This window comes from Callorhinchus milii, unplaced genomic scaffold (assembly GCF_018977255.1).
Source record: "Callorhinchus milii isolate IMCB2004 unplaced genomic scaffold, IMCB_Cmil_1.0 Scaffold31, whole genome shotgun sequence".
NCBI lineage: Eukaryota > Metazoa > Chordata > Chondrichthyes > Chimaeriformes > Callorhinchidae > Callorhinchus > Callorhinchus milii.
In genome coordinates, this window is record NW_024704772.1 from 3,848,103 (window position 1) to 3,868,487 (window position 20,385).

The window sequence follows — 20,385 nt, forward strand, 5'->3', positions numbered from 1 at the left end:
TGATGAGGCAGCGACTGATTGACACCCACCACAGCAATCAGTCAGTCAGTGAGAGAGAGAGAGAGAGAGAGGGCGAGAGTGAGGGAAGGAGTGGGGCTGATGGCAGGAGTGAGGGAGTGAGGGAGACTGTGTGTGAGAGGAGCTCACGCACACACAGACACACATGCGCGTGCACACAGAGACAGACGCACATAGACACACACACAGACACACACACACACAGATACACACACATACATAGACACACACGCAGACACGCACACACGGGGAGACACACACAGACCTACACGCATACTGACAACACACACACACAGCCGAGACGCACAGACACACGCGCGCGCGCACACGGAGCCGGGATGCAGCGTTGGCTGACACTGTGTCTCTGTGCTGCTCTGATGGCGAGGACCCATTTAGTCAGGAATCCCTACTCCAAGTGCACGGAGCGGCTGTTCACACTGAACGTGATGCTGCTGAACGATTCCGAGTCGCCTTGGACCTTGAGCCAAGTCACACCTGCGGTGACCGGTAGCCTGAGCCAGGTACAGACCTCACTACAGCAGCGAGGTGAGCCCCGCAACAGCCCTCAGCCGACTGAGAGGCTCTCTCTCTCTCTCTCTCTGTCTCAGTCTCTCTCTGTCTCAGTCTCTCTCTGTCTGTATCTCTCTCTTTCTCAGTCTCTCTCTCTCTGTCTGTCCGTCTCACTGTCTCTCTGTCTCAGTCTCTCTCTGTCTCAGTCTCTCTCTGTCTCAGTCTCTCTCTCTCTGTCTGTCCGTCTCAGTGTCTCTCTGTCTCAGTCCATCTCTCTGCTCAATCTCGCTCTCGCTCTCTGTCTCAGTCCTCTCTCTCTCTCTCTCAGCTCAACCTCTCTCTGGCTCAGTCTTTCTGTTTGAATCAATCTCGCACACTCTCTCTCTCTCTCTCTGGCTCAATCACTCTCTCTCTGTCTCAGTCTTCCCAGCGCCCTGGGACGTCTTTCTGACGTGAAGGACGCTATACAAGAGTAATTTGTTGTTGTTGTTTCCCTGAACGAGTCTCTCTCTCTCTCTCTCTCTCTGCCTCTCTCTCTCTAATTCAATCTTGCTCTGTCTCTGGCTCACTCTCTCTCTCCTTTAATCAGTCTCTCTTTCTGAAGCAGATGCACTCTCTCTCTCGCTCGCTCTCCCCACAACCTCCTGACTCAGATGAATGAACCACGGACACACAAATACATGCACGAACATACAAAGTCACGCATGTAAACGCACACCAACACATGTGTTGAGCCAACACATTCACATGCACAAACATATAAACAATGATAAGCATTGCATTTAACCCAGTGCCTGATCACGTCTTTGAGACGTCTCAAAGCGCTTCACAGGATGCACTGTAAAGTGTAGTGACTGTGTATTTTGTGGGCGAAATGCGGTAGCCAATTGCGCCCCCAGCGACGTCCGCACAAACAGCCGGGGGTTGAGCGACCAAATTATTTATTTTTCTGAAGGGATTATTACCCCCAGAATAGTAATCCCCCAATTGACTAACAACCGGGTTCCCACTGACTGCTGGTAAACAGGTGCGTGTGTGTGTGTCGTGTGTGTATGTGTGTGTGTCTGTGTGCGTGTGTCTGTGTGTGTGTGGAATAAGGAAACTTGCCTAAGGTTTCGCCCTGAACCGGGAATCGAACCCAGGTCTTCTCGCTTGCGAGGCGAGGGCTCTGACCACTGAGCTACAGGACATACACTGTGAAGTCAAAGCTCACACAGATGCACAGACTTACAGATTGTTCTCTGTGTCTGTGGCAGAGTTTAATGTGAGTGTTAATGCCTCGTTTTACGGCTTCGATACCTCTCTGTACGTGTCTAAAGGCTGTCGTACCAGCAGCTGTGAGGGTGTGGAGATCCTCAAAAACTTATACGTGAGTAAACACTGCGTGCGCAGCGTGTGTGTCTGTGTGTACTGTGTGTGTGTGCACAGTGTGTGTGTACAGTGGGTAAGGTGTGCAGTGTGTGTCTGTGTGTACTGTGTGTGTGTGCACAGTGTGTGTGTACAGTGGGTAAGGTGTGCAGTGTGTGTATATGTGTACAGTGTGTGTGTGTGCACAGTGTGTGTGTACAGTGGGTAAGGTGTGCAGTGTGTGTATAGGTGTACAGTGTGTGTGTGCACAGTGTGTGTGTACAGTGGGTAAGGTGTGCAGTGTGTGTATGTGTGCAGTGTGTGTGTATGTGTACAGTGTGTGTGTATGTGTACAGTGTGTGTGTACACAGCGCGTGTGTGTATATTCCTGACCTCTCTGTGTGTTACTGTCTGTAGATCGAGGAGGAGTTGGGGTGTGTAGTTCTGGGCCCAACTTGCACATATGCCACCTTTCAAGTCGTGTCGTAAGTCTTTACACACTCACTCGCTCACACTCACTGGCTCACACTCACTCACTCTCACAAACTCACTCGCTCACACTCACTCACTCACACTCACTCAATCACTCACTCACTCACTCGTTCACTCTCACTCGCTCACACTCACTCACATTCACTCACTCGCTCACACTCACTCGCTCACTCACTCGCTCACACTCACTCGCTCACTCACTCGCTCACACTCACTCGCTCACTCACTCGCTTACACTCACTCGCTCACTCACTCACTCGCTCACTCACTCACTCATTCACTCACTCACTCACTCACTCACTCACTCACTCACTCACTCACTCACTCACTCACTCACTCACTCACTCACTCCTTCAACGCGCTCACTCCCCTCGCTCTGTCGCTTTCTCCCCTTACTCACCAACTCATTCACTCCCTCATCCGCTCGCTCGCCCTTCACATTTTTTCTTCATTCACTTGTTCTCTCTCTCCCTCCCTCCTTCACTCCTTCACTCTCTCCCTCCTCCCCCCAGTCTCTCCCCTCCCTGCTCCAGTCCAGAGGACATCCTCTGACGTCTGTGCCTGGTGTCAGCCTTCCCTGTGCAGTACAGTTTGGTACCACAAAATACACAGTCACTACACCTTACAGTATAGCCTGTGAAGCACTTTGAGAAGTCTCGAAGACGTGACGAGGCGCTGGTCAAATGGCCCCCACCCAGCCCAGCCCACCCCACCATCGGCAGTCGGGCCTTCAGCCTCTCTGCCCCCCCTTTGGAAACCCATCCCACAGTCCCTCCACCTCGCTCACTCTCCTTCGCCTCCTTCAAGGCCCGTCTCAAGACCCCCACTTTGGTCACTCTCCTACCCCTTACCCCAAACCCTCAATCTCCAGCTCGGGTCCAGATCCCTGACTGTCCAGCGCCTTGGGACATCCTCCCGACGTGTAAGGTGCCGTGTGAACGTGTCGTGAAGCGCTTTGAGGCCACGCGCGAGGGGGTAGCCGAGGGACCCTGTATCAAACATAAGGAACATTACAACAGCCTCCCTCCTCTCCTCCCCACCACCCCCCACCCAGGCTGAATACCTTCCTGGAGATTCCCATCATCTCGGCGGGAAGCTTCGGACTTTCCTGCGACTTCAAGCCCAACGTAACCCGGATCCTACCCCCGGCCCGGAAACTCTCCAACTTCTTCATCTACTTCTGGAAGCACGAGAGCAAAGTGAAACCCTCGATCTGGAACTCCACCTACATCTACAAGAAAGAAGAGACCTCCGAAGCCTGTTTCTGGTAGGCCTTAGGCTCGTTGGGTGACTTGGTAGACCAGTCATTGGGGGCAGAGCTCCTGCTTCAGGCCACCCACCCCATTCGTCCCGCCCCACCATTGGCGGTCGGGCTTTCAGTATCTCTGCCCCCACACCCTCAACCTCCAGAACTCTACCCTCACAATCCCTCCGCCTCACACCCTTCCTCTCTTGCCACCTTCAAGTTCCATCTAAAGACCTTCCTCTTTGACGGTGCTTTCCATCAGCCTCCCACCCCCACCCCCAACCCACCTGCCCTCCACGCCTACCTTCGCCAACTCCCGGGGGGGTGGTCGGGGGGGTCGGTGGGGGGAGGGATGATCAGGGAACGGAACATGACAGATCTGCTCTGGTCCCAGGTACATGAACGGGCTTGAGGCTGGGTCCGCTCTCTTCTCCCTGGGTTTGCAGTTTAAGGAAATCATCCGTTCTGTCAACGGATTCCGAGAGACAGTCAACAACCCGAACAGGAAGAGTAATGGTGAGTCCTACACACTCCATTCACCCCTCTATTTCCGTCCTTTACACCCCTCTATTCCCCCCTCCCTCACCCCTCTATTCCCCTCTCTCCCATCCCTCTATTCCCCCCTCCCTCACCCCTCTATTCCCCTCTCTCCCATCCCTCTATTCCCCCCTCCCTCACCCCTCTATTCCCCCCTCCCCCACCCCTCTATTACCCCCTCCCCCATCCTTCTATTCCCCTCTCTTTATTATTTGCTGCAATGGCAGACATAATATTTCATGTCTGTCTGTTTTTGCAGTGTTTATTCTGTGTGGGACTCCTTTTGATGTGGGAGCTCTGGTTCATGGGATTCCTATGGACAAAGACATCGTCATTATTTTACTGGACATCTTCAAGTAAGTTCCTGCTTCAGCCCTCTCTACACTGTGCGTCCGTCCACACTCCCAGGTCAGGGTTAGAGACACAGTAAAGCTGTGTCTCTATAACTCCGTTCCCACCCCTCTTGATTCCAACCCCCAGCTCGGGTGCAAACCCTTCATGGGCAGCACATTGGGATGTCCTTCTGATGTGAATGGCGCAGTGCCAACATAATTGTGTTGTTGCTCCTCTGCGTTGTGTGTTGCTGTGTTCCTCTGTAACCTCTCCCTCTGTCTCTCCATCTCTCAGTCACAGCTATTTCGCCAACTCCATGTCCATGGAGTTTATGAAGCAGGTTCTCGTTGTGACCTGGATGCCCCCGGATTTTGACCACAATTACAATGAGACTCCCAACGTCACCCAGGTAACATACTGGGTTGTTAGTCGTTTGGTGGATCACTTTTCCGGTGGTAATAATCCCGCCAACAAGATGATATCCTCAGGCACTGACAGCATCACCATCCTTGCACACTCCATCTGGATCCTTGGCGTCTTGGCATCTTGTTTGACCCTTAACTATCCTTTCTACCCCATAACCTGCTCCACCTTCCCCACCTCCGCCACCGTCTCACCCCGCAGGCCCCCGAGACCCTCACACACGCCTTCATTACATCCAGGCTCGACTACGCAAACGTCCTGCTTGTCGGCCCCCAACTCCTCCCTCCACAGGCTGTAGATCATCCAGAACTAACTCTGCAGCCAATGTCCTCTCCCGCACCAGGTTCCATGACCCAATCACCCCCATCCTCGCCCCCACCAGGCCCCGTGACCCTATCACCCCCATCTTCACCCCCACCAGGCTCCGTGACCCTATCACCCCCATCCTCACCCAACTTCACTGGCTTCCTATCACACAGAGGATCATGGTCCTCACCTTCAAAGCCCTCCATGGCCTCGCTCCCCCTCAACCTCCTAACCCTCTACAATCCTGCTCGCTCCCTCCGCCCAGCGGGCTCCGGCCTGCTTTGAGATATCTTGAAGACGTGATAAGCCGCTGTATTGTTATTATTGTTGTTCCAGACCTACAATGACTTCGCTGTGGGCTACAGCGATGCTGTGTTGCTGTTCGGGCAAGTTCTGGGGCAGTTCCTAGAGAAACATCTTGTCCCGACTCGCTCTGACTTCATAAAGCATTTCCGTAATGTCACCTTCATGGGTAAGTGGCTTCCTCAGCCCTGGACTGCTCTGTAACGCTTGCCACACGTGTGTAACTTGCTTGTGTAGCGTGCCAAACATGCCTGCAACATGCCTGTAACATTTTCAACGTTTGCCACGTTTCTGCCCCAAAATATACAGTCACAACACTTTACAGTCCGCGTTTACCCAACGCCTTTCACGTGGGGTAGCGCTTGACATTGGGGGAGTCTGACCCCAAAGTCAAGGGGGAGAGTGGGGGGGGGAGGTGACCATAAACATGATCAAACAGGACGGTCTGTGTGTGTAATGTGTGTGTTTGTGTGTAACATGCGTGTCTTCCTGTGTGTGTGTGTGTAAAATGCGTCGAACTGCGTATAACCCCCACGTGCGTGTGTAACATGACCCGTGTAATGTGTTCTGTGTGACATGATTTGCAGGCTCGTTGGGCCCAATCCACTTGGATGAGTACGGAGACCGTGACATTAACTTGACTGTGTTTTACACGTCATCAAGGACCTTGGAAGTAGGTGTTTTACTCAAGCGCTGGGGGTGGAGCTGAGGGTTGGGGGAGTGAGGGAATTCATGGGCAAGTGGTAGGGAGCCAGTGGGGGCTGGCGAGGGCTGGGGTGTAAGATATTAATATATATGATATATTAATACAATCCTTGTGTGATTTTGTTCCAGTACAAGGTTTTGCTTTACTTTAATACAAAGACAAACATCACAAATATTATTGACTCAAATCCTGAGTTTGTATGGAAACAAAGCCTTCCACACGATGTGCCAGAAGTCTTCAACAAAGGTACTACACACACGGAAACCCGTCACCGTGACCGGCCGGGTGTCCGACACACACGGAAACCCGTCACCGTGACCGGCCGGGTGTCCGACACACACGGAAACCCGTCACCGTGACCGACCGGGTGTCCTACACACACGGAAACCCGTCACCGTGACCGACCGGGTGTCCTACACACACGGAAACCCGTCACACATTTTGGTAATTTATGTCAAATGTGACCTTAATTGAGATTGACGTACAGACAGATCAGCCACGATCTGATAGAATGGCGGAACAGCCTTGAGGGGCTGAATGGCCTCCTCCTGTTCTTATGTTCCCATGGTGGAAATACAGAAGAGAGACCCTCTCCCCCGGTGTCCTGGCCGACAATCTCTGATTTTCCCAGAGGAAAGAGTTCAAAATCCTTGTCCTCGCCTTCCAGGCTCTCCACGGCCTTGCCCCTCCCCACTCTGCGATCTGCTGACACCCCCCCTACCAACTTGCTCGCTCCCTCCACTCAGAGGGCTCTGGCCTGCACCACGTCCCATGCCTCGCCTGCTCCACCATTGGTGGTGGGGCCTTCAGCCACTCTGCCCCCCCCACCCTCTGGAACTCCATCCCGCAGTCCATCGACTTTGCCCCCTCCCTTGCCACCTCAAGACCTTCCTCTTCGACCAAGTGCGCCCTACCCTATCCCAAATGTTGTTGCTGTTTGTGCCAGGTATACTGTCCCAGATGGTGGCAGTGATAGTCTTGACCGTGACTGTGGTGTTGGTTCTCTTCGTTGCCTTGTTGATATTACGGTAAGAGACCTTCTGCTAACCTCACCCCTGTGACCCCCCCTACCAACCCTGGCCAGCTCCTCGTCCCTCCCTACCCTACCAGCTCTGCCGAACCATCAGTGAGTGAGCTTTTAGTCACGCCTATCTCCTCTCCCTCTGCCTTTTCCCCCCACCTCAATCCCTCCTTCTCTGCTTCTATAGTCCAGTAGCTCAGGCATTAGACCCTTCGCCTCGCAAGCGAGAGGACCTGGATTCAATTCTCTGGCAGGTCGGGACGAAACCTTGGGCAAGTTTCCTTACTCTCCACATATATTGATTGGCAGATGGCTTTTCCGGGAGTAATAATCCCTCCAAAAGAAAAATAATTTGGTCACTTAATCCACGACTGTTTGTGGGGATGTCGCTGGGCGCAAACGTGGGCTGCCACGTTTCGCCCATAAAACACACTTTACGGTATATCCTGTGAACCACTTTGAGACGTCTTGAAGATATCCAATTTGTTGTCCTGAAATGTCCTCCTTTGAGGGGGTGGACAGGGATGGGGCAGGGGCTGGGGTTCAGCCCCCCAAACCCACAACCCGCTGCCTCCACTCGACCGGCTCCGGCCTCCATCATTGGTCGTACTTTCAGCCACTACGCCCCGAACCTCTGGAACTTTCTCCCCCAATCCTTCCCTCTGTCTTATCCCACCCTTTCAGGGCTGTGTGTGTCTAAAGACCTTCCTCTTCGACCAGTGCCCAGTTCCTTCCTCCCTCTCCCCCCCACCCCCGGCTTGGGGGTCAAGCACTCTGGGACTCTGCCCGGCGTGAGGGGCAAGTTGTTGTTGTTGAAGACCCTCTGTCCCTCCCGCCAGGCATTTCCGGAATGACCGGCAGGTGCGGATGAAGAAATGGTCGCACATCCCATCCGAGAAGATTGTTCCCCTGGAAAGAACGGAGAAAAACCAGATCAACCTCAAGGTCAGCCCCCAGCCAGGCCTGGGCCAATCACACGCCCCGAGGCCTGGGCCAATCACACGCCCCGAAGCCTGGGCCAATCACACGCCCCGAAGCCTGGGCCAATCACACGCCCCGAAGCCTGGGCCAATCACACGCCCCGAAGTCTGGGCCAATCACACGCCCCGAAGCCTGGGCCAATCACATGCCATGCCACCTCCACCTATCATGAAGCTCAGATGCCCAAGACCACCCCCCCCCTCCCCCCACCCCCACAGTGACCACACTCATGCCCCCCCCCCCACAGAGACCACACCCCCACAGTGGTCACGCCCCCATATAGACCGCGCCCCCACAGTGACCATCCTTCATAGACCACATGCCCCAGAGACCACACAGGCCACACCCACACTGACCACACCCACATAGGCCACACCCCCATCACGGTCACCCTCACATGGACCCCATTCCCCACATAGGTTACACCCTCATAGATAGGCCACACCCCATGGCGGTCACGCCTGCCCACACACATGTCTTGTTTTGGTTGATGTCCAGATCGAGGAGGACAAGAGGAAAGAGAGCATCATTCCAGTTCGGAGAGCGAAATACGACAAAAAGGTACAGAGACTCCGTTCAGGTCCCAAAATAAACAAACAACAACAGCAACAACTTGTATCTACAAAGCACCCCACCCCACGCAGGATAGCGTCCCAGAGCGCTTGACAGTGTTGGAACACAACACTGAGATGGGGAGGAGGGAGGGCAGTTGGTGACCAGAGGCTCTGGTCGAAGAGGAAGGTCTTTAAGCGCGACCTGGGAATCCTTATAGTTAGTGCAGCCCCCAACACCTCAATGCGCTTCGCATAGCTTTGCGTAAAGTGTAGTGACTGTGTATTTGGAGATGAATGCAGCAATCAATTAAAATAAGTCTAGGCTGACTCTCCAGTGCAGCGCTGGGGGAGAGAGAGAGAGTGGGAGAGAGACGTGTTGTCAGAGACGCTGTCCTTCAGATGAGATGTTAAACCTCACCCCCCGTCCGTCTGTGCCCTGTTTGCGCGGACGTTAAAGATCTCCGCTGAGGGAAAAGAGAAGGGGGTGTCCCCCCCACCCCCCCCACCTCTCTCTCTCAGTGTTCAGCCCAACAATTCCACCCTCAGATAACACTGTTCGTTCACTTCATGGCTGTTTGTGGGGACGTCGCTGGACGCAAATTGGCTGCCACGTTTCGCCCAGAAAAGCACACAGTTACTACGCTTTACAGTGTACCTCGACGACGTGATAAGGCACCGTATCGAATGCGAGGGAGGGGGTGAGGAGAGGGTAGAGAGTCGAGAGCGGAGCTGAAGGCTGAAGGTCAAAGAGAAAGGTTTTGAGACCGGCCTTGAAGGAGGAAAGGGAGGAAGCGGCGAAGGCACTGGGATAGAGTTCCAGAGCCTCGGGGCTGAGAGGCTGAAGGCCACCGATGGTCGGGCGGTTTGGGGGGGGGATGTGGAGCAGACCGGAGCCAGAGGGACGGAGGGTACGGGCGGGTACGTGGGGGGTTAGTAGGTCAGAGAGGTAGGAGGGAGCGAGGCCGGGAATGGCCTTGTAGGTGAGGATGAGGATCTTGAATTGGATCCTCTGGGGGATGGGGAGCAGTGGAGGGGAGCGAGGGCGAGGGTGGGAGTGAGGGCGAGGGTGGGAGTGAGGGCGAGGGTGAGGGCGAGGGTGGGAGTGAGGGTGAGGGTGGGAGTGAGGGTGAGGGTGAGGGCAAGGGTGGGAGTGAGGGCGAGGGTGAGGGTGGGAGTGAGGGCGAGGGTGAGGGTGGGAGTGAGGGTGAGGGCGAGGGTGGGAGTGAGGGGAGGGTGAGGGTGGGAGTGAGGGCGAGGGGGAGGGTGAGGGTGGGAGTGAGGGTGAGGGTGGGAGTGATGTGGTCTCGGTGTCTGGTGTGGGACAGTACATGAGCTGCAGAGTTCTGGATGACCTGCAGTGTGGAGGGAGGGCCGGGAAGGCCGACGAGGAGAGAGTTCCCATAGTCCGGCCTTGAGGTGATAAAGGTGTGGACCAGAGTTTCAGCCGCGTGAGGGGTGAGGTAATGCCGTAGTCTCTGGCGATGTTCCGGAGGTGGTGGAAGGCGGTGCCGGTTGTGGTGCGGATATGAGGGAGAAAGGACGGCTCAGGGTCGAAGGGAACCCCGATGTTCCTGATGGCTTTGAGAGGTGGAGAGTGCGGAGCTGATGGTGTCAGCGCCTGACGTGTAGTGACTGTGTATTTTGTGGGCGAAACGAGGCAGCCGCTTGGGAAGGGTGGGTGTGCGCTGTACCCGGTTTGTGTGTAGGTGATTGATGTGACTTTGTCTCCAGATCGTGATTCTGAAGCTTCTGAAACACGGGGATGGAAATTTCACTGAGAGGCAAAAGATCGAGCTCAATAAGGTCAGCATCGCAGGCTCCGATCTCTCTCACTCTCTGTGTCACTCCCCCACTCCATCGCTCTCTTACTCTCTCCATCTCCATCGCTCTCATTCCCTCCATCATTCTCTCACTTCCTCCATCATTGTCCCACTCCCTCCATCACTCCCTCCATCACTCTCTCTCTCCAATGCTCTCTCTCTTTCTCTCTCCCTCCCCCCAGCACAGCGCTGGAACGTCAGCCTAGACTGTGAGCTCAGAGTCACTGACATGGGGGGCTCGAACCCACAACCTCCTGACTCGGAGGGAAGAGAGAGAGAGAGCAAGCGAGAGAGAGAGAGAGAGAGAGAGCAAGGGCTACCACTGAGCCGGGCTGACTCACATTTGACACAGTACCACCCACACCAGGAGGACTTCTGAAAGCACTTCACAATCACAGTAAAGTGAAGTAACTAGGCATTTGGCAGGCAAATAGTGGTGGGGGGGGTGAAAGGGGAAAATGATACCTTTCTCTGCTTTGACGTGAGTTGCACTTGGTGGCTGCATCGACCTCTCCTGACGGACATTGTGGGGCTTGAACCCGCAAACCTCATGACTCGGAGGTGAAAGACGGAGGGACTTTGAGGCCAGGGTTGAGATCAGTCAGGACAGACAGAATGGCGGACCTTTAGTTGCCGGGATAAGGATGGAGATAGTAACACAGTGTGTCTCCGGCTCAGCTGTTGCAGATCGACTACTATAACCTCACCAAATTCTACGGCACTGTCAAGATGGAATGTGAAATATTCCGAGTCATTGAGTTCTGTGAACGAGGATCGCTCCGGGTACGTTACACAACCACCATCATCTTCATCACCTTCATCACAGTCATAACAGGGATTAGACCCCTTGCCTCACAAGCGAGAGGACCTGGGTTTGACTCCTGGGCAGGGGGGCACGCGCACACGCACACGCACACACACACACACACGCCTGTGTTTCCCAGCAGTCAATAGGAACCCGGTTGTTAGTCGATTGGGGGAATCACTTTCCGGGGGTAATAATCCCTTCAAAAAAAATTGGTCACTAAATCCACGGCTGTTTGTGGGGACGTCGCTGGGGGCGCAATTGGCTGCCGCGCTTCGCCCACAAAATACACAGTCACTACACACTTTACAGTGTATCTTGTGAAGCGCTTTGAGGCGTCTCGAAAACACTTCACAGGATACATTGTAAAGCGTAGTGAACGTATATTTTGTGGGTGTGTAAAAAAAAAATTCTCCTTCGATGGGGAGGACAAGTTTGCAGGGCTGTGGGGAGAGAGAGGGAGTGGGGTTGATCGGGGCTATGGGGAGAGCGGGGAGTGGGGTTGATCGGGGCTATGGGGAGAGAGCGAGTGGGGGGAGTGGGTTGATTTGGAGATTTGGAAGCTCTTTTCAGCACAGCTCAGATACAATGGGCCGAATGGCCTCCTTCTGTGCTGAATAATTCAACGGTTCTGTGACTCTAATATCCCCATTTGTCTTAAATTAGTTTATTGTCTCATATGAAGGACGGTGTCTCTGACAATGCGTCTCTCTCTCTCTCTCCACCAGCGCTGCGCTGGAGCGTTAGCTCAGAGCCCCCGAGGTGGGGCTTGAGCCCACAATGGTTGGGGGGCCTCAGAGTGTGCGTTGGGTTGGGTTTGCGGTGTTGGGTCTTGTTGACCTCAGGCTGTTGAGGGTTCCTCTCTCTGTTGCTCAGGATGTTCTGAATGACACAATCTCTTACCCCGATGGTACGTTCATGGACTGGGAGTTCAAGATCTCAGTCATGTGTGACATCGCCAAGGTGAGTGTCACCCGCACGGGCAGGAAGTGGCTGAGGGCCGCACAGGAAGTGACCTCAGCACTGCCGATCGCTCGCAGGAAGTGACATCCAAAGTGCTGCTTGCTCGCCCCGTGCCGCTCGGTCGCAGGAAGTGATGTAGTGGTGTTGCTTGATGGCAGGACGTGGCATCGCGAGGTGCTGCTCGCTCGCAGGAAGTGACGTCAGGAAATGAAATGGTATTCAGGAAATGATATCATCGGTGACCTGACAACCTGGAAGTTTGCCTTTTTTGGGGGTTGGAAGGGGGAAATCTGAAGTTACGAACCCAGATATCGGGGTATAATGGGATATAATGTCAATCAGTTTGACGTCAGATTGTCTGTCGCTCGCTGTACAGTCTCTCACTTTCCCTCTCTCTCTCTCTCTCGCTCTCTCTCGCGGTTTAGGGGATGTCCTACCTCCATTCAAGCAAAACCGAGGTTCATGGGCACCTCAAATCAACCAACTGTGTGGTGGATAATCGAATGGTCGTGAAGATCACAGACTTTGGGTGTAACACAATTGTTGTACCCCAGAAAGGTACATCTTAATCAGGTTCCAGTCCGGCTCAGTCGCTCACAGTCTCACCTCCGAGTTGGAAGGTTGTGGGTTCAAGCCCCTACCACCTCAATACCACCCCCTCCCCACCCCCTCATGTCAGGGACTCTGAGCTCACAGTCTGGGTTGACATTCCACCCCCAGCCCTAGGGGGAGAGAGAGAGAGAGAGGCATTGTCAGGGACTCCGTCCTTCAGGTTAAACCTCACTCTGTTGACGTTAAAGATCTCCCGCGACACTATCATTGGGGGCGGGTGGGGAGGGGGTAAGAGAAGGGAGTTTCTCTCTCTCACTCTCTCGCTCGCTCTCTCGGCTGATAGATAAAATCACTCGTTCACTTAACGGCTGTTTGTGGGGACGCCACCATAGAGGGGAGGGATGGAGTGAAGGAGGGACAGGTGGAGGGAGGGAGGGAGGGGAGTGTGGTTGCTGACCTGATGTGTGGCTGTTATTATCAGACCTGTGGATGGCTCCCGAACTCTTGCGTCAGGAGGATGTGAAGGGAGTGTCCCAGAAAGGCGACGTCTACAGTTATGGTATCATAGCCCAGGAGATCATCCTGCGCAGGGAGACCTTCCACACAAAGTGCTGCACTGACCGCAAAGGTGAGGGAGGGACAGAGAGGGACACACACAGACACACAACACAGACGATGAGACACAGAGAAAGAGAGAGTCAGACAGAGTCAGACAGACAGACAGACAGACAGACAGACAGACAGACAGACAGACAGACAGACAGACAGACAGACAGACAGACAGACAGACAGACAGACAGACAGACAGACAGACAGACAGACAGACAGACAGACAGTTGACGTGGTAACCAGTGTCCCTGTTCCCCGCTGTGTAGAGAAGTTGCGGAGAGTCAGGAAGGTGAGGGTTTGCTCCCCGTTCCGGCCGGACCTGCAGTTGGAGACGGCGAATGAGAAGGAACTGGAGGTAACGCGTGTCCGTGGCTCAGTGAACCCCCCCCCATCCCCCCAACAACTACCCAACCCCCATTGTACTGGAGAGCGTGCATTTGGCACGTGCTTGTCCTCGCCATGTCCTTAGTGTGTGCTGTGTGTTACGAGCATGTGATCAGCGTGTGCTCAGCGTATCCTAAGTGGCGTGCCTTTGTCACCTCAAGGCTGGACTATGGGAACTCTCTCCTCGCCGGCCTTCCCGGCCCTCCCTCCACAAGCTGCAGGTCATTCAGAACTCTGCAGCTCGTGTACTGTCCCGCACCAGGCTTCGGGACCACATCACTCCCACCCTCGCTCGCCTCCACTGGCTCCCCATCCCCAGAGGATTGATTTCAAGATCCTCATCCTCACCTACAAGGCCATTCACGGCCTCGCTCCCTCCTACCTCTCCAACCTACTATCCCCTACCTACCTGCCCGTACCCTCCGTTCCTCTGGCTCCGGTCTGCTCCACGTCCCCCGCCCCAACCGCCCTACCATCGGTGGTCGGGCCTTCAGCCTCTCAGCCCCGAGGCTCTGGAACTCCATCCCCAGTGCCTTCGCCGCTTCCTCCCTTTCCTCCTTCAAGGCCGGTCTCAAAACCTTTCTCTTTGACCGAGCCTTCAGCTCCCCTCTCGACTCTCTACCCCCTCCTCGCTCCCTCCCTTCCCTCCCCTCACCCTGACCATTTCCCCCCAATGCTCGGGTCATGACCCAACTGTGCAGCGCCTTGGGACGTCCTCCTGACGTGAAAGGCGCTCTATAAATGGAATCTTGTTGTTGTTGTTGTTGTTGTTGTGCTCAGTGTCTGCTAAGCGTGTGTTCAGCATTGTCCTAAACATATGTCCGACGTGGGCTAAGCATGCGCTGAGAATATACTCAGCGTGTGCCAAGCATGTGCCAAGCATTTGCTAAGTGTGTGCTAAGCATGTGCTAAGTGTGTGCTAAGCGTGTGCTGTGCTGTTGCAGGTGTACAGTCTGGTGAAAAGCTGTTGGGACGAGGATCCCGGAAAAAGACCCGACTTCAAGAAAATCGAGACAACTATGTGTAAAATCTTTAGGTCAGTCTCGGGGAGCGGTGTGTGGGGGGGGGGGATTGGGGAGAGGAGGGGCAGCGGGAGGGGGGATGGTGGAGAGGAGGGGGAGCGGGGAGGGGGGAATGGGGGAGGGGAGGGGGGGAATGGGGGAGAGGAGGGGGAGTGGGGAGGTGTGGAATGGGGGAGAGGAGAGGGAGCGCAGGGGGGGAATTGGGGAGAGGAGGGGAGCGGGGGGAAGTGAAATGGGGGAGCGGGGAGGGGGGATGGGGTGAGGAGGGGGAGAGGAGGGGGAGCGGGGAGGGGGGGAATGGGGGAGAGGAGGGGGAGCAGGGGAGAGGAGGGGGAGCGTGGGGGGGCAGAATTGGGGAGAGGAGGGGGAGCGGGGAAGGGGGCGGGGAATGGAGGAGAGGAGGGGGAAGGGAGAGAGGGGGAGACGTGACGACAGCTCAGAGCGTCATCAGTTCCCGTGACCCCGGTGGAGAAATGATTCAAGTCCCCCGCTCCCTGCTCCCCCCCTTCCCCTCCCCCCACTGACTCTCCCTCCCTCTCACCGCACCCCGTCCCCCCCACTTTCATGTCAGACGGACGTCTCAAAGCCCTTCAAGGGATTGATTCCCTGCCAAGTGTAGTGACTGTGTATTTTCGGGGCGAACGAGGCAGCCGGTTTGCGCACAGCGACGTCGCCGCAAACAGACATAAAGCGAGCGAGCAATTTTATTTGTGGGGGAGTCAGGAAACCAGGAGAGAGAGAGAGAGAAACCCCCTTCTCTTCCCGCCCCCCCCCCCCCCCCCCCCCCATAGTGTGGTGGGAGACCTCGGGCAGCGAGTGAGGTTTAACGTCTCACACGAAGGACAGCGACTCTGACAATGCATTGCTCTCTCTCTCTCCTCGTTTCTCCCCCCAGCGCTGTGCTGGAGTGTCAGGCTGGACTGTGGGGTGTAGTGGGGGGTGCGCGGCGGGGGGGGGGGGGGGGGGAGAGAGGGCACGAGAGCGACTGAGCCACAGGCGGACGCAGGAGGCGTTCTCCGCGTGGAGTGAACCTCCTCTCGTTCCTCCTGCAGCAGTTTCCACAGTCAGACAGACAAGAGCTACATGGACACTCTGATCAGACGGCTGCAGATGTACTCGAAAAACCTGGAGCACTTGGTGGAGGAACGGACAGTGTTGTACAAGGCTGAGCGGGACCGGGCAGATCGTCTCAACTCCATGCTCCTTCCCGAGTGAGCCTCTCCCGCCTCTTGCTATCTCCCCGCCTTTCCAATCAGATATCAATATTAATAATTAATAATAATGCTAATAATCCTTGCATTTCTTACCGCGCCTTATCACGTCATCCCCCACATCACGTCATTCCTCTCTCTCTCTCTCTCCTCTCTCTCTCCCACCCCCCCACCCGCCCCCTCTCTCTAATCAAAGCTATTATTATTATTATTAAGTTTATTATTATTAATAATATTAATCCTGCCATTTGATACTGTGCCTTATCGCGTCTTCGAGACATCTCAAAGGGCTTCGCAGGAATCACCGTAAAGTGTAGTGGCTGTGAGTTTTGTGGGTGAAATGCAGCAACCAGTTTTGCCCAGCGACGTCCCCACAGCCATGGATTGAGTGACCAAATTATTATTATTTTTGAAGGGATTATTACCCCCGTAAAAGCGATCCCCCAATCGACTAACAACCAGGTTCCTAATTACTGTTGGGTAAACAGAGGCGCTCGCGCGCGCGCGCGTGTGTGTGTGTGGGGGTGGGTGAGAGGGTTAGTAAAGAAACTTGCCCAATGTTTTGCCCCGACTGGGAATTGAACCCAGGTCCTTTCGCTTGCAAGGCGAGGGCTCTAACCACTGAGCTACAGGACTCCAGGAGTATTGTTGTCGTCGGTATCATCGTCGTGTTGTCGTTGTCGTTGTTGTTGCTGTTGCTGCTTTTGTTGCTATAGTTGTTGCTGTTGTTGTTGTCATTGTTGTTGTCGTCATTGTTGTTGCTGATGCTGTTGTTTCCGTTGTTATTGTCGTTGTTGTGGCCGTTGTTGTTGTTGTCGCCGTTGCTGTTGTTGTCATAGTTGTCGTTCTTGTCATTCTTGTTGTTGTCGTTCTTGTTGCTGTTGTTGCTGTTGTTGTCGTTCTTGTTGCTGTCGTTGTTGTCGTTGTTGTTGTCCAGCCTGTGTGTACATCTGTGCTGTTCGCTGTGTCCAGGCCGGTGGTGAAGTCCCTGAAGGAGACGGGCCGGGTGGAGCCGGAGCTGTTTGAGGAGGTGACAATCTACTTCAGCGACATTGTGGGCTTCACCACCATCTGCAAGTACAGCTCCCCCATGGAGGTGGTGGATATGCTCAACGACATGTACAAGAACTTCGACCGTATCCTGGACAACCACGATGTCTACAAGGTCAGTGACCCCCTCCCCACCCCACCCCCCCCAACCTGCCCGCTCTCCAGGCTCCAGCCTACCCCACATCTCCCACCCCACCATTGACGGGCGGGCCTTCAGCTTCTCTGCCCCCCCCACCACCCCACCTTCTCGAACTCCCCCCGCCAAGGATTGGGGTGTGGGGTGTATTAAGCCACGAGCTGATAGTCTAGGCTGATCTTCTAGCGCAGCTCTGGGGGGGAGCCGAGGCGAGGTGTTGTGAGGCGAGGAGAGGGGGGGGTCAGTCAATCACCGCTCGCGCTCTCTCTGCAGGTGGAGACCATCGGCGATGCCTACATGGTGGCCTCGGGTTTGCCGAAGAGGAACGGCAACCGTCACGCCGTGGACATCGCTAGCATGGCGCTCGACATCCTCACCTTCATGGGCTCCTTCGAGCTGGCTCACCTGCCCGGCCTCCCCGTGTGGATCCGCATCGGCATTCACTCCGGTAAGGCTCAGCCTTTGACCCCCCGCTGTCCTTCCGCACCGTGACACACTCTGCCTTTCCCCCCCCCCACCCACCCACCACCTCCGCCACGTCGCCCAGCTCCAACACTGTCTCACACCGCAGGTCCCCGAGACCCTCACACACGCCTTTGTTACATCCAGGTTCGACCCCCACCCCCCAACTCCTCCCTCCACAGGCTGCAGATCATCCAGAACTCTGCAGCCGTGTCCTCTCCCGCACCGGGCTCCGCACCCCATCACCCCCATCCTCACCCACCAGCTTCCCATCACACAGAGGATACAGTTCAAGATCCTGTTCCTAACCTTCAAAGCCCCCCACGGCCTCGCTCCCCCCGACCTCTGCCACCTCCTAACCCCCCACCAACCTGCTGCCTCCCTCCGCTCAGCGACCCCCCCCCCCGGCCTCGCTCCCTCGCTCGTGACGGGCGCTGCGCATTGTCAGTTGTTGTTGTTTGACAGTGAGAGACGCTGTGTGTTGCAGGTCCCTGTGCGGCTGGTGTAGTTGGCATTAAGATGCCAAGGTACTGCCTGTTTGGCGACATGGTCAACACAGCCTCACGGATGGAGTCCACGGGACTGCGTAAGAGACACTTCTTAACATACGACCACACGGTTACATCACGCCTATAACACGGACCCCCTCCTGACACACAGGACCTGCTGGCTTCCTGCGGTCAGCCTGGCTCAGCGTGAATAATCTTTGCATTCGATACAGCCCCTTATCACATCTTCGAGACGTCCCAAAGTGCTTCACGGGACATGCTGTAAAGTGTAGTGACTGTGTATTTTGTGGGCGAAAAGCGGCAGCCAATTGCACCCAGTGATGTCCCCACAAACAGCCGTGGATTGAGCGACCAAATTATTATTATTATTATTAAATCATTATTATTCTCGGCCCCAGGCTGGAGCTGGTGGGATTCCAGTTGCTTTAACCAACCTATTCTCTTTCCCCTCCCACCCCTCAGCGTTAAGGATACACGTCAGCCAATCGACCATCAACATCCTGAAGAGGACGGGGTGTAGGTTTGAGTACGAGATACGAGGAGAAACGTTTCTGAAGGTAAACATTTCTCTTGCACCAAACGGTTTATTTCCCACACACCTCACCTGGGTTCGATTCCTGGGGATGAAATAAATGGTGGGCAAGTTTCCTTGCTACACACACACACTCTCACGCACACTCTCACGCACACACTCACACACACACTCACACACACTCTCACACACACACACTCTCACACACACACACACACTCACACACTCTCACACACACACGCGCGCCTCTGTTTACCAGCAGTCAGTAGTAACCCTGTTGTTAGCAGATTGGCTGCTGGTTTTTCTGGGGGTAATAATCCCTTCAAAAACAAAATAATAATAATAATTTGGTCGCTCAATCCACGACTGCTTGTGGGGACGCTCCTGGGCACCATTGGCTGCCGCGTTTCACCCACAAAATATACAGTCACTGCACTTTGCAGTGTATCCTGTGAAACACTTTGAGACGTCTCAAAGACGTGATAAGGCGCCGGGTCAAATGGGTCAAATAATCATTAATTATTATGATTTCTGTTTCAGGGGAAGGGGACTCAGATCACTTATTGGCTCACAGGAGAGACACACAGGAACTGCAAACTGCCAGCCCCACCATCAGCGTAAGTCACACAAACACACAGTGTGCCACACACACACAATCACACAGACATACATACACTCACATATACACACAAACACTCACACACACATATACACACACACTCACACACATACAGACACACACCCACACATATTCACATACACTCACACACAATCACATACTCACACATACTGACACACCCATTCACACACAATCACACACTCACACATGCACACTCACACACATTCACACACTCACACACAATCACTCACACACATTCACACATTCACACACACAATCACACACACACTCACACTTTGGGTCAGGCCTTCAGCCTCTCTGCCCTCACCCTCTGGAACTCCTTCCCACAGTCCTTCCTCCTCACCCCCCTCCCTCACCTCCTTCAAGACCCATCTCAAGACCCTCCTCTTCGACCAACTGCCTTCGGTCACCCTCCTACCCCCACTCTCCCCGCCCTCCACCCCCTCCTGATCCCAACCCCCAGCTCAGGTCCAACCCCTGACTGTCCAGCGCCTTGGGACGTCCTCCCGATGTGAGAGACACCGAGTAAATGTCATGTGTTGTTGTTGTTGTGGTATTGTGAGCAGTCACTGTACGGTTGTGTGTCCACACAGTGAGAACCTGCAGAGGCTCCAGGCCGACTTTGCTCAGATGATCATCACATCTCTGGAGAAGAGGAAGAGCTCCGGCTACCAGAGCGCGAGCCAGGGCAGCAGCAATGACTGGGACCTGGAGTATCTGCAGCTTAACTCCAGCGATATCCTCAGCACCTACCTGTAACTGCCTGATGTGTGTGTGCGCACGCGTGTGTGTCTATGACCGTGTGTCTGTGTGTGTGTGTGTGTACCTGTGCATGTGTGTATATGTGTGTGTGTGTATAAAACAAGGAGTGCGTGTAATAGGAGTGGTTGTGTAATGGGTGTATGTGACACTC

The 20,385-nt window shown here is 54.7% G+C and overlaps 1 protein-coding gene across 1 annotated transcript; it reads left to right on the forward strand.

The window, feature by feature from the left end:
• The first annotated feature begins 338 nt into the window (after positions 1 to 338).
• On the forward strand, positions 339 to 20,285 carry LOC103172259 (heat-stable enterotoxin receptor-like). The gene is made up of 27 exons (XM_042344950.1): positions 339 to 564; positions 1,785 to 1,897; positions 2,293 to 2,360; positions 3,422 to 3,634; positions 4,008 to 4,129; positions 4,410 to 4,506; positions 4,778 to 4,892; positions 5,549 to 5,684; positions 6,103 to 6,188; positions 6,350 to 6,467; positions 7,168 to 7,249; positions 8,082 to 8,187; positions 8,722 to 8,784; positions 10,509 to 10,580; positions 11,276 to 11,380; positions 12,279 to 12,365; positions 12,791 to 12,923; positions 13,399 to 13,545; positions 13,793 to 13,881; positions 14,855 to 14,946; positions 15,985 to 16,143; positions 17,116 to 17,308; positions 17,603 to 17,777; positions 18,279 to 18,377; positions 18,763 to 18,857; positions 19,373 to 19,449; positions 20,066 to 20,285. The coding sequence occupies exons 1-27, from the start codon at positions 357 to 359 to the stop codon at positions 20,229 to 20,231; spliced, it is 3,216 nt and encodes a 1,071-aa protein (XP_042200884.1). The 5' UTR covers positions 339 to 356; the 3' UTR covers positions 20,232 to 20,285.
• The last annotated feature ends 100 nt before the right edge of the window (positions 20,286 to 20,385 follow it).